Raw genomic sequence first — 16,832 nt, 5'->3', positions numbered from 1 at the left:
CTGCAGTAAGTGCAGGTTGCTGGAGGAGCTCCAGCTCAAGGTGGACGAGCTGACCTCTGAGCTACAGACACTGAGGCTCATCAGGGGGAGAGAGGGTGCCCCTAGACTGGCTAAATCTAAGGGTCAGGGACAAAAGGGGGCTGCTGGGAGGAGGAGGAAGGGGGGTGAGGAGCGGAGGCCTCAGCCTCTTAATCTGCATAACAGGTTTGAGGTTCTTGCTTCCACTCTGGAAGAGGACGAGGCAGGTGAGGTTGGTGAGCAAACTGCACACGGTACAGTGATGCAGCAGGACATAGGCAAAGAGAAGGGGAAAAGGAACGTAGTAGTGATTGGAGATAGTGGGGTGAAGAGTATTGACACTGTCCTTTGTCACAATGACAAAGTGCACAGAAGGGTGTGTTGTCTGCCTGGTGCTCGGGTACAGGATGTCACAGCTGGGCTGCAGAGGAACCTGGAGTGGGAGGGTGAGAACCCGGTCGTTGTAGTACATGTGGGTGCCGGCGACGTAGGCAAAGTGCGGACTGAGGATCTGCGGAGGGAGTATGAGAAGCTGGGAATGGAATTAAAAAGTAGAACCGACAAGGTGGTCGTCTCTGGGCTACTGCCTGAACTGAGTGCAGACGGGCGTAGGGTTGACAGGATAAAGGAAGTGAATGGGTGGCTCAGGGATTGGTGTGGGAGGAATGGGTTCGAATTTATGGGGCATTGGCACCAGTATTGGGGTAGGTGGGACTTGTTCGGGCGGGATGGGGTTGGTCTGAATCGTGCTGGGACCAGAGTGTTGGCGAATCGAGTAAAGAGGACTGTAGACAGGGCTTTAAACTAATTGGGGGGGGGGAGGGTGCGAGGGTAGGTGACGCTACGAGGTCTAAAGTTAAGGATAGGGTACAGGTAAGGGAAGAGGCCAAGGATGTCCCAATTGGTGGCGTTACGGCAAATAGGGTCCAGGTGAAGGCTGGGATGAAAGCGCTTTATCTGAATGCACGAAGCATTCGGAATAAAGTGGATGAGCTGGTGGCGCAGATCGACACAAATGGATACGATCTGGTGGCCATTACAGAGACGTGGCTGCAAGGTGACAGGGACTGGGAGATGAATGTACAGGGCTATCAAGTGTTTAGGAAGGACAGGCAGGAGGAAAGAGGGGGTGGCGTAGCTCTGCTGATTAAGGATAGTATCAAGGTGGTAGCAAGGGATGATATCGGAGCCAAAGAGCAGAACGTGGAATCGTTGTGGGTGGAGATTAGGAACAGCAAAGGGAGGAAGACGCTGGTGGGTGTCGTCTATAGGCCCCCGAATAATGATCTGGAGGTGGGGCGGGCTGTTAACGCGCAAATAAGTGCGGCGTGCAGGAATGGGACGGCAGTAGTTATGGGAGATTTCAATCTACATATTGATTGGTCGACCCATGTTGGACGAGGTGGGCTCGAGGAGGAGTTCTTGGAATGCTGCCGGGATAATTTCCTTGAACAGTGTGTGTTGGAGCCGACGAGGGAGCAAGCTATCTTGGATCTGGTGCTATGTAATGAGGCGGGTAGAATTAGGGACCTTGCGGTGAAGGATCCTCTTGGAGAGAGTGATCATTGTATGGTGGAGTTTCTGGTGCAGATGGAGGAGGAGAAAGTGGGTTCCCGGACGCGCGTCCTTTGTTTGAATAGAGGGGAGTATGGTAGGATGAGAGAAGAATTAGCGAATGTGGACTGGGGGAATGTGTTGGAAGGTAGGTCTGCTGAGGAGCAGTGGAGGATCTTTAAGGAGATCTTTCTTGGTGCTCAGCAGAAATTTATTCCGATGGTTAAAAAGGACAGTAGGAAGAGAGGTAATAAGCCGTGGATAACGAAGGAGGTGAAGGAAAGTGTTAAATTAAAAGCGGAGGAATTTAGAGTAGCTAAGAGCAGTGGGCGAGAAGAGGATTGGGAAAGGTTTAAATGTCAACAAAGATTGACAAAGAAGTTGATAAAGGAGGGTAGGAGAAGCTATGAGGCTGGGCTAGCACTTAACATAAAAAAGGATAGCAAGAGTTTTTATAAATATATAAAAAGGAAGAGGCTGGCTAGGGTGAACGTTGGTCCTTTAGAGGATGAGAAAGGGGAGCTAGTGGTAGGGGATGGGGATATGGCGAAGGTCTTGAATAACTTTTTTGTTTCTGTCTTCACGGAGGAGGACGTGAATAATTTGCCGGGTGTTAGCGATGGAAAGGTGGTAGGAATGGAGGGTCTTAATGACGTTACTGTTACTAGAGAGGTGGTGCTCGACAGACTGGAGGGGCTGATTGTGGACAAGTCCCCAGGACCGGATGGAATGCATCCGAGGGTTCTGAAAGAAATGGCGGAGGTGATAGTGGATGCCTTGGTGGTTATTTTCCAGACGTCGCTGGATTCTGGGGAAGTGCCGGAAGATTGGAAAACGGCTAATGTTACGCCGTTGTTTAAGAAGGGTGCCAGGCAAAAGGCGGGGAATTATAGGCCGGTTAGTTTAACGTCTGTGGTAGGTAAAATGTTAGAATCTGTCATTAAGCAGGAAATTGCGAGGCATCTTGAAGGGAATTGCTTGATAGGGCGGACGCAACACGGTTTCATTAAAGGGAAGTCGTGTCTGACAAATTTACTGGAGTTCTATGAGGATGTGTCTAGGGCAGTGGATAGAGGAGAGCCGGTGGATGTGGTCTTTCTGGATTTTCAGAAGGCGTTTGACAAGGTACCTCACAAGAGGTTATTGCAGAAGGTCAGGGGACATGGAGTTGGGGGTAGGGTGTTAGCGTGGATAGAGGATTGGTTGTCAAATAGGAGGCAGAGAGTGGGGGTCAATGGGTGCTATTCGGATTGGCGGATGGTGACTAGTGGGGTGCCCCAGGGGTCAGTGCTGGGGCCTCAGCTATTTACCATTTATATAGATGATCTGGAGGAGGGAACCGAGTGCAGGGTGTCGAAATTTGCTGATGACACCAAGATTGGGGGAACGGCAAATTGTGCGGAGGGTGTGGAGAGTCTGCAGAAGGATCTAGATAGGCTGGGCGAATGGGCCAGGAAATGGCAAATGGAATTTAATGTTGGCAAGTGTGAGGTGGTCCACTTTGGTAGGAAGAATGGTAGGAAGGACTATTACTTACGGGGCGAAAAACTGCAGCAGGCGACGGTGCAGAGGGACCTCGGGGTCCTTGTGCATGAGTCGCAAAAACCCAGCTTGCAGGTGCAGCAGGTGGTCAGGAAGGCGAATGGGATGCTGGCCTTCATAGCGAGGGGGATTGAATATAAAAGTAGGGAGGTCTTGCTGCAGCTGTATAGGGCATTGGTGAGGCCGCAGCTGGAGTACTGTGTGCAGTTTTGGGCGCCGCACCTGCGCAAGGATATTTTGGCCCTGGAGGGAGTGCAGAGGAGGTTTGCTAGGCTGATACCGGAGTTGAGGGGATTGAGCTATGAGGAGAGGCTGAATAAACTAGGCTTGTACTCGTTAGAGTTTAGAAGAATGAGGGGAGATCTCATTGAGACGTATAAGATGATGAATGGGATGGATAGGATAGAGGTGGAGAGACTCTTCCCGCTCAAAAAAGACAGTAGGACTAGGGGGCACAGCCTCAAGATAAAGGGGAGGCGGTTTAGAACGGAGTTGAGGAGGAACTTCTTCACTCAAAGGGTGGTGAATCTCTGGAATTCTCTGCCCGTTGAAGTGGTGGAGGCTGCCTCGCTAAATATTTTTAAGACGCGGGTTGATGGGTTTTTGATAAGAGAGGGGATTAAGGGTTATGGGGAGAGGGCGGGAATGTGGAACTGAGCCACGACAGATCAGCCATGATCTTATTGAATGGCGGGGCAGGCTCGAAGGGCTAGATGGCCTACTCCTGCTCCTATTTCTTATGTTCTTATGTTCTTATGTAGAATGTGGGAGGTTAGCCAGGTGTGCATTTAAATAGTCAAACCTAGAGATAGCAAATGAGGATGGGTTGAGACAAGTAGTGATGGTGCTGGTGTGTGGTTGAAAGCTCATTTTGGGGTCAAATATGATCGTAAAGATGCAAATTTTCACACATTTCCATGTTAATTACTATGGCAGGATGCTGTAACTTGGGTGTGAGTCATCCGCTCTTCATATAAGCAGATAGGTTTTGCTACTGCAAAGTAGCACAGAGTGAGTAAAGGATTGGGTGCAACAAGGAACAAGCGCTAAGTTGGGAATTTGGTACAGAGGGGGAAAAAGGTGCTGCTTTTCAGCATCCATTGGCTGTTGAGTGTTTTTTTTTGTCACCAAGCTAGGAGACATTCTATTACTTTAAATGTGTTAATTAGTAACAAAAGTTAAGGAAGATAAAATTGGGATGGTGGTGTGCTGTGGCTGCAACAAGTGGGAATCTGTGGAATACACTGCAGTTCCAGATAACCATGTCTGCAGCTTGAGCACTTTGACTTGGCAATACCTGTGCACCTTATTCCTGGAGACATCATTCCCCTAGGTTAGGCTGAACTTCAGAGTTGGTCAATGGCCAGGGGCAGGAGGGCGTGACTGCAAATCAGGCAGATAAAAGGGGAGGTGAGAGGGTTCGGGTGAAGGGAGATTTGGAAATCCAAAGAGAAAGGTCAAGGTAGCGGAACAGTATAGTAAGGTGGGTTTTTTAAAATTTATTCAAGGGATACAGTTGTTGCTGTCTGAGCCAACATTTACTGCCTATCCCTTGTTGCCCTTTAATTGATGTGCTAGGCCATTTCAGAGGGGTATTTAATGAGTCAACCACACTGCTGTGGCTCTGGAATCACATATAGGCCAGACCAGGTAAGGATGGTAGATTTCCCTAGTTAAAGACATCGGTGAACCAGATGGGTTTTTCTGACAATCAACAATGCTTTCATGGTGACCATTATTTACATTCCAGATTTTTTTATTGAATTCAAATTTCACCATCTGCTGTGGTGGGATTTGAACCCAAGTTCAGGTCATTACCCAGAGTCTCTGGATTACTAGTCCAGTGACATTACCATCATGCCCCTCCCCATCCCAGCATTATGTTATCATTCACCATCAGCGTTACTCCTGCTTTTCCCCTCTGTCGTTTTGAAATATTGTGCACCCAGAAAGATTCATTCCACAGCCTCGGGCATCATGCAATCATGATGATTAGATCGATACCATTCATCGCTATTTGTGTCATTAGTTCCTTTATCTTGTTGAAGATACTACTTGAATAAAAATGCTGGAAACCCTCAGTGAGGTCTTGAAGCATCTGTGGAGAAACAGAGTCAGGCAGATTTGAAATATTAACTGTGTTTCTCTCTCCACAAATGCTGCCAGCCCTGCCGAGTTTTTCCATTCCTGTCAGGCCAAGGGATCAGCCCTGGCCAATGAAAACTGCAACAGACATGCCTAAAAATGAGGTGTCAACTTGCAGAAGCTACAACGCGGAATAACTTGTGAGCCAGATCGTGGTAGCAACACGCAATACCACAGAAAGAGACCATTCAGCCCATCGAGCCTGCACCGACTAACCGAAAGATCAGAGGCTCGATCTCTGTAACCCTGTGCCAATCCACCTAACCTGCACATCTTTGGAATGTGGGAGGAAACCGGAGCACCCGGACATGCAGGCACGGGGGGAACGTGCAAATTCCACACAGTCACCCAAGGCTGGAATGGAACCTGGGCACTGGTGCTGTGAGGCAGTGGTGCTGACCACTGTGCCATCACGCCATGCACAGAGCTAAACAATCCCACAATTCGTGTATCAGATTAAAACTCTGCAATCCAGCTGTGAATGGCGGTGGATAATTAAACCTCTAACAGGAGGACTTCAATCTTCTCATCCTCAATGATGGAGGAGTCCAGCACATCAATACAGAAGACACAGCTGAAGTATGTGCAATAATCTTCAGCAAGAAGTGCCAAGTAGATGAACCATCTTAGCCTCCTCCTGAGGTCCTCACAGTCACATATGCCATATTCAGCCAATTCAAATCACTATGATATCCAGAAACAGCTGAAGGGGCTGGATACAGCAAAGACTATGGGCCCTGATAGTATTCCAACAATAGTATTGAAGACTTGTGCTCCTAGCCAAGTTATTCTATTACAGTTACAACACCTGGCAACGTGGAAAACTGTCCAGTATGTCCTGTACACAAAAAAACAGAACAAATCCAACTGGCTGATCGTCACTCCATCACTCTACTCTTGATCATCATTAAAGGTATGAAGGGATCATCAACAGTGTTATCGAGGGGCAGTTATTCAGCAGTAGAGCACTCATTAACACTCAGTTTGGGTCCCGCCAGGGCCATTCATCTCCTGACCTCTTTACAACTTTAGAAAAATATCGATAAAATAGATAAACTCAATGTCCTTGAGTATGGCATCAAGGAGCTCTTATAAAATTTAAGTCAATGGGATCAGGGGAAAAGTCTCTACTGCTTAGGCTTACGGCTGGCACAAAGGAAGATGGTTACGGTGGTTAGAGGCCAATATCTCAGTCCCAGAGCATCACTGCAGGAGTTCCTCAGGGTAGTGCCCTCGGCCCAGCCACCTTCAGCTGCTTCATCAATGATCTTCCCTCCATCATAAGGTCAGAAGTGGGGATATTTGCTGATGATTGCACAATGTTCAGCACCATTCGCCACTCCTCAGATACTGAAGCAGTGCCTAGTGTAACAAGAGCCGGACACATTCAAGGTTGGGCAAGTGGCAAGTAACATTCACGCCACACAAGTGCCAGGATGACCATCTCCAACAAGAGAGAACTTAACTATTGCCCTTTGACATTTAATGGTGTTAACATCACTGAATTTCCCACTAGTTAAGGGTGGGGGTTGTGAGGTGGGTGTGTCTGGCATATGTTGTGGAGGGGGGTCTGAAGGTGTATGGAGGGGGCTTATGGGGGTTGTTGAGGAAGTTTGTTTATGGGAGAGGGGTTTGGGAGGTTGTTTAGTGATGCTAGGGAGCGAGGTGCTGGCTTTAAAGGGAGGTCTGGGGGAATTGGGAGGGAGGTTTAGGGGAGTCGGGGTTTGGTGGGTGTTTGGGTTTTTGCTGGAGAGGGGGATCTGTTGGGGGAGTTGGCAGTGAGGGGTATGGGTGTTGAGGGGTTTTGGGCAGGGGATTTTAAGATGAGGGGCTGTGTTTAGGATTTAGGCTGTAGGTGGTGAGGGGGTGTTTAGGATGATGTGGTTTGGGCAGGGGATTTGATTGGGATGTGGAAGGTTTAGGGGAGAGAGTTTGGGCAGTGAGGGGGTTTGCTTGGGGGGGGTGCTTGGGGGGGGATTGTTGCTGGGGGGTTTAGGAGTGGGGGTGTTGTTGCTGCTCCTGGTCCTGGGTGGCCCAAAAGGGTTTATTGGGAGTGGGCGTTTAGGGAATCTGGGCAGGGGGTTGGGGCGGTTGTTTGGCGGGGGGGGGTTGTTGGGAGGGAATTTGGGCAGTGAGGGAGTTTGAGGTTTGGGTGGGTTTAGTGGGGGTTTAGGGGTGGGGGTGTTGTTGCTGTTCCCAGTCCCGGGCAGCACTATAGGGTTTGTTGGGTTGGGGGTTTAGAGGGTTTGGGGCAGTTGTTTGACATTTGGGGTGGTGCTTGAGGGTTGTTGGGAGGGGGTTTAGGTGTGGGGTGGTGTGGGTTTAGTGGGAGTGTTCCTGCTCTGTCTGTCTCCTAGTCTGGGTTGGGTTTTGGAGTGGTGCGTTGGGGGTTTAGGGGGTTGTTCCTGCTGCTCCTGATGTTGGGGTGAGTGTTGTTGGGGATTTGGGTAGCGGTGTTGCTGCCCTCTCTCCTGGTGCCAGGTGGGGTTTTGGGGGTTGGAGGTTTAGTAGGTGTTGTTGTGGGCAGTGGGGGCCCTGTTGCTGCTCTCTCTCTGTGTCTCCTGGTGCCGGGTGGGGGTTTAGGCTCTGTGGGGGTGTTGTTGGGGAGGGGGCTGGGGGTTCAGGGTGGGGGTGTTGTTGGGGGTTTAAGGGATGTTATTGGGGAGGGGGTAGGGGTGTTATTGGGGAGGGGGTAGGGGGTTCAGGGTGGGGGTGTTGTTGGGGGTTTAAGGGATGTTATTGGGGAGGGGGTAGGGGTGTTGTTGGGGAGGGGGTTGGGGTTCTGGGTGGGGGTGTTGTTGGGGGTTTAGGGGTTTTGTTGGGGAGGGGGGTTGGGGTTCTGGGTGGGGGTGTTGTTTGGGGTTTAGGGGGTGTTGTTGGGGAGGGGGTTGGGGTTCTGGGTGGGGGTGTTGCTGTTCTTTGTCTCTCTGTTTCCTGGTGCTGGGCAGGGGTTTGGGCTTTGGGTGTGGATGTTGTTGGGGGATTTAGGGGAGTGTCAGAGGATTGGGGGGGAGTGTGTCAGAGGGCTGGGGGGAGTGTGTCAGAGGGTTGGGGGGAGTGTGTCAGAGGGTTGGGGGGAGTGTGTCAGAGAGTTGGGGGGGAGTGTGTCAGAGGGCTGGGGGGGGAGTGTGTCAGAGAGTTGGGGGGGAGTGTGTCAGAGGATTGGGGGGGAGTGTGTCAGAGGGTTGGGGGGGGAGTGTGTCAGAGGGTTGGGGGGGGAGTGTGTCAGAGGGTTGGGGGGGAGTGTGTCAGAGGGCTGGGGGGGAGTGTGTCAGAGGGTTGGGGGGGAGTGTGTCAGAGGGCTGGGGGGGAGTGTTGGAGGCAAGTGTTGTGTTGGGGGGTTGTTGCTGCTCTGTGTCTCTGTCTCCTGGTGCCAGGTGGGGGTTTAGGCTCTGAGGGGGTTTTGAGAGTTCATGGTGGGGGTTTAGGGGGGTTGTTGGGGGTTAAGGGGGTGGTGGGGATTAAGGGGGGTTTGTGGGGGGTTTAGGGGGGTTGTTAGGGGTTTAGGGGGGTTGTTGGGGGTTTAGAGGGGTTTGGGTTTGGGGGGTTGTTGGCGGTTTAGAGGGGTTCGGGTTTAGGGGTGTTGGGTGTTCAGGGTGAGGGTTGGGGGGCTCAGAGTGAGGGTTTTGGGGGGTTCAGGGTGAGGGTTTGGGGGTGTTGGGGGTTCAGGGTGAGGTTTGAGGGGGTTCAGGGGGTGTTGGGTGTCCAGGGTGGCAGTTCAGGGGGTTCAGTGTGGGGGTTTAGGGGATTCAGGGAGTGTTGGAGGTCCAGGGTGAGGGGTTTAGGGGTGTTGCGGGTTCAGTGTGGGTGTTTAGGGGGTACAGGGGGTTCAGGGGGGTTGGGGGGTGGGCGTGAGGGGGGTGGGGGGTAGGGGGTTTGGAGGTTGGGGGTAGGGGGGTTGGGGGGGTGGGGGTGAGGGGGTTGGGGGGGTGGGGGTGAGGGGGTTGGGGGTAGGGGTGAGGGGTGTTGGGGGGTAGGGGTGAGGGGGGTTGGGTGGGTGGTGGGTGAGGGAGTGTGGGTGGGGGATGGGGGGTGTGGGGGGTGGGAAGGGGGGTAGGGGTGAGGCGGGTAGGGATGAGGGGGGTAGGGGGGTAGGGGGGTAGGGGGTTGGGAGGGGTGGGGGGTGGGGGGGTGAGGGGGGGTGGGGTGGGGGGTGAGGGGGGGTGGGGGGTGGGGGTGGGGGGGGGTGGGGGTGGGGGTGAGGGGGGTGAGGGGGGTGGGGGGTGGGGGTGGGGGTGAGGGGGGTGGGGGTGAGGGGGGTGGGGGTGAGGGGGGTGGGGGTGAGGGGGTTGGGGGTGGGGGTTGTGAGGGGGGTTGTGAGGGGGGTGTGGGTGGGTGTGGGAGGGGTGAGAGGGGTGAGAGGGGTGAGGGGAGTGAGGGGGGTGAGGGGGGTGAGGGGGGTGAGGGGGGTGGGGGGTAGGGGGGTTGGGGGGGTGGGGGTGAGGGGGTTGGGGGGTAGGGGTGAGGGGTGTTGGGGGGTAGGGGTGAGGGGGTGAGGGGGGTGGGGGGTAGCGGTGAGGGGGGTTGGGTGGGTGGTGGGTGAGGGAGTGTGGGTGGGGGATGGGGGGTGTGGGGGGTGGGAAGGGGGGTAGGGGTGAGGGGGGGTAGGGATGAGGGGGGTAGGGGGTTGGGAGGGGTGGGGGGTGGGGGGTGAGGGGTGGGGTGGGGGGTGAGGGGGGTGGGGGTGGGGGGTGAGGGGGGGTGTGGGTGGGTATGGGAGGGGTGAGGGGGTGGGGGTGGGGGTGGGGGTGGTGGGTACGGGGGGGTGGGGGGTGAGGGGTACAGGGGGTTCAGTGTGGGGGTACTTGTATTGAAAGCCAGAGTGGGCCTTATGGGCTATGTGGTCTACTCTTGCTCCTATTTCTTGTGTTCTCATGATTTTATTACAGAGGCTAGACAGGAAATAAAACAGGCCATTGGGCCCAGTGAATCTGTGCTGGCCCCAACATTTCATTAAACTCACCTCAGCTTTTCAGCACATTGTTATTCACTTTCCTCTCGCACCATTGTCTTCTTTCCCTTGGCGATATTTTCCTCAAAATCTGGTGTTAGTGAATGCCACCTTCTCACTAGCCTGAGAATTGGCTCATTACTACCCTATTGGATATTTTGTGTAATCTTTTTGACGCTAGTTTTTGACTCTCCCAGAAGGGGAGACATCCAAAGAACAAAGAACAGTACAGTACACAAAAAAAAAGTACAGTACAGCACAGGAACAGGCCCTTCGGCCCTCCAAGCTCGTGCCGATCATGATGCCGTAACTAATCTAAAAAGAAAATTCTGCCCTTACTGGGTCTGTATCCCTCTATTCCTTCCCTATTCATGTACCCATCCAGCTGCCTCTTAAGTGTTGCTAATGTGCCTGCTTCCACCACCTCCTTTGGCAGCGCATACCAAGCACCCACCACACCCCGCCTGAAAAAGACTTCTCTTGCTCCTCCCTCTTAAACTTCCCCCCCCCCCCACCTTGAACATCTTCCCTATTGTAACGAACACTTCCACCCTGAGAAAAAGCCTCTGACGTCCCACCCTGTCTATGCCTCTCATAATTTAATACACCACTATCAGGTCTCCCCTCAGTCTGTCTTTCCACTGAAAACAATTCTAGTTTAATCAACTTCTTCGAGACCAGGCAACATCCTGATGAACCTTCTTTGCACTCTTCTCAAAGCTCCCATGTCCTTCCACCTCTAACTTGCTCAAGACATTCAGAGTGTCAAAAACCTCAGTTAGGTTCCCCCAGCTCTTCTCTATTCACAAAAAGTAAATCTGATAGGTCCAATATTTCCTGATAATCTCCGAGATCTAAACTCTTTCAGCTCTGGTAGTGTACAACTTCATAGCGAGGGGGATTGAATATAAAAGTAGGGAGGTCTTGCTGCAGCTGTATAGGGCATTGGTGAGGCTGCAGCTGGAGTACTGTGTGCAGTTTTGGGCGCCGCACCTGCGCAAGGATATTTTAGCCCTGGAGGGAGTGCAGAGGAGGTTTACTAGGCTGATACCGGAGTTGAGGGGATTGAGCTATGAGGAGAGGCTGAATAAACTGGGCTTGTACTCGTTAGAGTTTAGAAGAATGAGGGGAGATCTCATTGAGACGTATAAGATGATGAATGGGATGGATAGGATAGAGGTGGAGAGACTCTTCCCGCTCAAAAAAGACAGTAGGACTAGGGGGCACAGCCTCAAGATAAAGGGGAGGCGGTTTAGAACGGAGTTGAGGAGGAACTTCTTCACTCAAAGGGTGGTGAATCTCTGGAATTCTCTGCCCGTTGAAGTGGTGGAGGCTGCCTCGCTAAATATTTTTAAGAAGCGGGTTGATGGGTTCTTGATAAGAGAGGGGATTAAGGGTTATGGGGAGAGGGTGGGAAAGTGGAACTGAGCCACGACAGATCAGCCATGATCTTATTGAATGGCGGGGCAGGCTCGAAGGGCTAGATGGCCTACTCCTGCTCCTATTTCTTATGTTCTTATGTTCTTGTATAAGTATTGGGAATAACAAATCCATGCACTACACTCTTTAGCAACCATCCCCTTTCAACTGTTCGGCCAAATGTCTGAGACCAAAGGAGGTTGCTCACACTTTTCATGTCCTATTTGACCCCGAGGTCATACATACATTTCCACACGATTGCTAAGACTGTCTGCGTGACATCAAAGACTTCATCCCCTCCTTCAGCTCATCTGATGCTGAAATATTCGTCCGTGACTTTGCTACCTCTGAACTTGACTGTTCAAGCACACTTCTGTGGGTCACCAATCACTGAATCCTTACAGTGCTGGAGGAGACCATTTAGTCCATTGAGTCTGCACTGATTGTCTGATCCCCCAAGCCTAACCCTGTAGCCCTATACATTTACCCTACTAATCCCCCTAACCAAGGAACAATTTAGAATGGCCAATCACCTTTACCCTGCATCTCTTTGGACTGTGGGAGGAAACCGGAGCAGCCAGAGGAAGCCCATGCAGAAAAAGAACAAAGAAAATTACAGCACAGGAACAGGCCCTTCGGCCCTCCAATCCTGCACCAATCATGCTGCCTGACTGAACTAAAACCCCCTACCTTTCTGGGGACCATATCCCTCTATTCCCTTCCTATTCATATACTTGTCACAATCATATCTGCTTCCACTACCTCTCCCGGCAGCGAGTTTCAAGCACTCACCACTACTTGCGTAAAAAACTTGCCTCGTACATCTCCTTTAAACCTTGCCCCTTGCACCTTAAACCTATGCGTCTGGATAATTGATTCTTCCACCCTGGGAAAAAGCTTCATGCCTCCCATAATCTTGTAGACTTCTATCAGGCTGCCCCTCACCTCCAGTGAGAACAAACCAAGTTTTTCCAATCTCCCCTCATAGCTAATGCCCTCCATACCAGGCAACATCCTGGTAAATCTTTCCTGTACTCTCTCCAAAGCCTTCATATCCTTCTAGTAGTGCGATGACCAGAATTGAACGGTATATTCCAAGTGTGGCCTAACTAAAGTTGCAATGTGACTTGTCAATTTTTAAAGTCAATGTCCTGGCCTGGGAGAACATGCAACCTCCACATTGACAAACATCCATGGCTGGAATTGAACCCGGGTCCCTGGAGCTATGAGGCAGCAGTGCTAACCACTCTACCAACTTACATAAACTCCAGCTATCCTAAACGCGAATGACCATAAATAAACCCAGTCTTATTCCCCTCCTACCACTGTGATTGCTAGTCTGGAACCATTCCAGATGTACCAGTTCCAGATGACAGGCAGTTCCCAATTCTAAGGCAGCAGGCTGGGAGCAGAGTCTCAGGAAAATGGTGTGGGGGTGGGTCACATCGAGTCGGTTACTCGACACAGTGAATCACGGGGGGAGGATTCCCAGGGGAGAGAACGAATGCGCATTTTCAGTGCATGAATGCTGGCAAACGATTCAAATTCAGGTGCCATTAAGGATTCAGTATCTTGGGGCCATGAGCAGAGTGGTTCCAATGTCCTGTAGACAGGCCACGAGTTTCATCGAGATAGTGCATTTGTGTCCATCCAGAGGCACTACTGCACTGGAAGCTCCACAGCCCAAAGAGGAGGGCTAAGGGCAGGGCCCACACTTAACAATGAGCCTTCTGAAGGGATTGATCTGCTGAAACATCCCAGAACTGCAATTTAAGTTTTGCCTCTGAATCGCCCACCTCCCCCGGTGATGTTGCCAAGCTTCCAGAACAACTGACCCACTGATTGGGCCACAGCACCCAGTACCCTTCCACCATGAATAATTGAGTGGTGATCTCAGATGCAGTGAAGAGGCAGCCTTCAGTATAATTGATGAGCTGTTCCAGTTTCCAACAAGTTCTGTCTCGAGATTTATACTTCACCCCCAACATCCGAGTTCTGAATCTCACCCAGCTTCTCAGTGGACCACTCCTTCACCAACGCCACTCAAACTTGCCACCCCCACCAGTTGGCCGGACAAGAGCCGGAAATAAAGTCCCCAAAACACCGGGTGGAATTCTCTGCGCGCCATTCCCTCTCCACCCACCAGCAATGGGTTTTCCCATGGTGGAAGCAGCTTCCCATTGCCCACCAATGGGACCCTCCAGTTCTGTTATTTTACATTCCTCATGCTTGCCTCTGTTGGGAAGCATTCAGCAGGAGTCAATTTCGGCAGGACTGGAAGACCTGTGAGAAGGGCTGGAGAATTTTGCCCACTGGGCCAATCGATGTTCATGGCCCCAATCGATGGATATTGACAGATTACTAAACAGTAATGATGTAAAGAAACATGAGGCAAGTCTGTGAAAAAGGCATTAGAATCATAGAATCCCTAGTGATTTGGCCCATCGAGTCTGCACTGACCCTTTGAAAGAACATCTTACATTGGCCCATCCCCCTGTCCTACCCCTATGCAATAATCATGGCAAATCCACCTAACCAGCACACCTTTGCACACTAAAGGGCAACTTACATTGACCAATCCATCTAACCTGCAGATCTTTGGACTACGGGAGGAAACCAGACCAACGCATGCAGACACGAGGCACATGTGCAAACTCCACACAGTCATGCAATTTTGGAATTGAAGCTGGGTCCCTGGCACTGCGGTGCTAACCCTTATGCCATCATGTCACTCTAAGTGAATGACCAGCTATGATCAAACTGAATGATGGACTGGGTTGAATGGGCTGAATGGCCTACTCCTGCCACAATTATCCCGTGAAAGTGAAAATATTCTTTTTATTATTACCAGCAACAAGCAAATGTTAATTCTGTGTATAAATCTTTAAACAACTGTGGAGTGTTCAGTTGTGGTAAGGTACCCAGTGGAGACATTCAGAACCTGTTCAGTGATTTTACAAAATGTAATTATCTGAAATGTCAGATCGAGGAGCTGAGATGATAATTCTTCCAAACCAGAAATATTCCACAGGAGTTCCCAATACAGATTAGGAAGTGATTCCGCTGAACAAGAAATCAATGATGACTAATATCCCCGTCTGGTACACGATCGACTGAAATTTTTGCCGGACACAATATCTCTTCCATTTTATTGCAGCTAAAGCTTTGAATCCTCTGTGTAAAATAAACTCAGGACAAAGTGATGCAGACAGATGGAAAACTGCTTCACCAGCAATAAAACACTTCACAAGTGCAGTTCCTCTTGTCACGTAGGAGACACAGTGGCTAATTTATGAATAGCAGGATCCCACAGACAATAACAATTGGTCAACATTGCTGTCCCTTCCCATCTTGTCCAGGGTCTGGGGGCCCGAGATATCATTGGAGCCTTTTCTCCTCCACAGTGTGAGTTGTGTTCAGTTGGCTCCCAGAGTACAAAAAACACAGGGAAAACTCTCTTGGAAGAGTTCCATGTCACAGAAGACCCATAATGGCAAGCACCCTTGTTCCACCTCATCTAATGTCACCAATCATTCACAGAAGGGCAAAGATGGAGAAAGAGGGGGAAAGGGGAGAGGGAAGTGTGGGCTGGAGAAGGGAGAGAGGGAGAGAGCTATTAAGACAGGGAGGTGAAGAGAATGGGAAAATAGAAAGAGGGACAAGAGTTGGGGGTATGTGTTGCAATACAGGACCTCCCAGTTTTTAAAAGAAATATTAACACTCTGCCCTCTCAGATGGCTGTCACATCCCAGTGTCATGAATGGAAGAAGAGCAAAATGTGAGGGAGGGGAGGGTAAGGAAGAGAGGAAGTGAACGAAACAGCTGGAAGGAGGGAGAGCAAGAGGGAAGGAGAGAAAGATGGATGGGCGATGGAGGAGGGGAGGGAAGAGAGAGAAAGTAAGGGCCATGTTATAAGAGGTACAATCGATCAATGAGACCTTAAACTGAAGCTCCTGTCAAATGGGTGTAAGATCCCACAGTCAGTAATTGAAGAGGAGCAGGGGCATCTTCCCAGTGTGAATATTGATCCCTCCATGTCTATCACTGAAACAGATTATGTGGTCACTAACCCATTGCGGTTGATTGAACAAGTCCCACATTGGCTGAAAGAGAGCTTTGGGATGTCCTGAGGTGGTGAAAGGTTCAGTAGAAATCCAAATCCTTTCTTTGTCCCAAAGCTGGACATGGGTTGAGTGAGTGGTGATTGGAGAATAAAGATGAGCAGTTGCCTGGGTCCCACCAGGGGGAGATTCAGAGAGTCCAGTTCCCCTGCATTGTCTGTCCATTCCTTCCAGCCTCTGAAATCCAGGACTCGGGCCTCAGTTCCAGTTTATCATTCCCGGGAAGGTGTGGGGGAGCAGGAGGGGAGAGTGTTTTGTTTTTTCAAACAGTGATTCAGTCAACGCCGGATTATCCTTCTGCTCCTCGCAGCTTCCAGTGAGCGGTCAGTGCGCTGGAAGTGGATCAGAGCCGGGGATGGCTGTTAGCAGCAGTGAGCAGTGCAGTCAGTGACAGCAGCACCCGGTGTAAGGTGGGGAGTGGAGGGGATTGAGATGCACATCCTGCCACTCCCTTCGCGCACTGGACTTTCTCACACAGGAGACCGGTGTAGGGAGCGGGGCAGCGACACCTCCCGTTGTCCTCACACACTCCTCCATTCTCACACCGTGTCAGCAGGTTATCACACACGCCCGCTGTGAGAGAGCAGAGTAATAGAAAGGTCAGCTCATTAAATAAACTCCCCACTTTACAGACTGTTTCAACGGTCCCACTCACAACAAGATTTTAAACAGAGGAAAAATAATCAGAAACCAAGAATATTGTAATGATTAATCAGTTCAGATTCCCAAGGGAATACCACAGAACCATAAAAAAGAGGCCATTCAGTCCATCATGTCGGCACAATGAATACTTGCTGCTCATTCTAATCCTACCTCCCAGCAGTAGCCTTGAAGGTTGCTGCTGTCTAAGTGCAGATCCAGGTACCTATTACGGGTAGCTGTCTTCACTAGCAAACCAAGCATAAGACCATAATATAAAAGAGCAGAATTAGGCCATTAAGCCCATCAGGTCTGCTCCGCCATTTGATCATGGCTGATATGATCCTCTTCCCCATTCTTCTGCTTTCCTTCCGCAATCCTTCATCCCCTTATTGATTAAGAGCCTAACTACCTCTATCTTAATGACCTGGACTCCACAGCCC

The 16,832-nt window shown here is 50.9% G+C and overlaps 1 protein-coding gene across 1 annotated transcript in view; it reads right to left on the bottom strand.

The window, feature by feature from the left end:
- Window positions 1–16,093: 16,093 nt before the first annotated feature.
- The window catches only part of LOC145348490 (netrin-G1-like), a 39,237-nt gene continuing 38,498 nt past the window's right edge, over window positions 16,094–16,832 (bottom strand). Inside the window, exon 5 of the mRNA XM_080196678.1 lies at window positions 16,094–16,323. Coding sequence (XP_080052804.1) covers window positions 16,094–16,323 — 230 coding nt within the window. The remainder of the gene's footprint in view (window positions 16,324–16,832) is intronic.

The sequence above is a fragment of the Carcharhinus amblyrhynchos genome, chromosome 9 (genome assembly GCF_965287045.1).
Source record: "Carcharhinus amblyrhynchos chromosome 9, sCarAmb.v2.hapA, whole genome shotgun sequence".
NCBI classification, from domain to species: domain Eukaryota; kingdom Metazoa; phylum Chordata; class Chondrichthyes; order Carcharhiniformes; family Carcharhinidae; genus Carcharhinus; species Carcharhinus amblyrhynchos.
The sequence above is the reverse complement of the archived record's forward strand: the minus strand, read 5'-3'. Positions and strand labels throughout refer to the sequence as shown.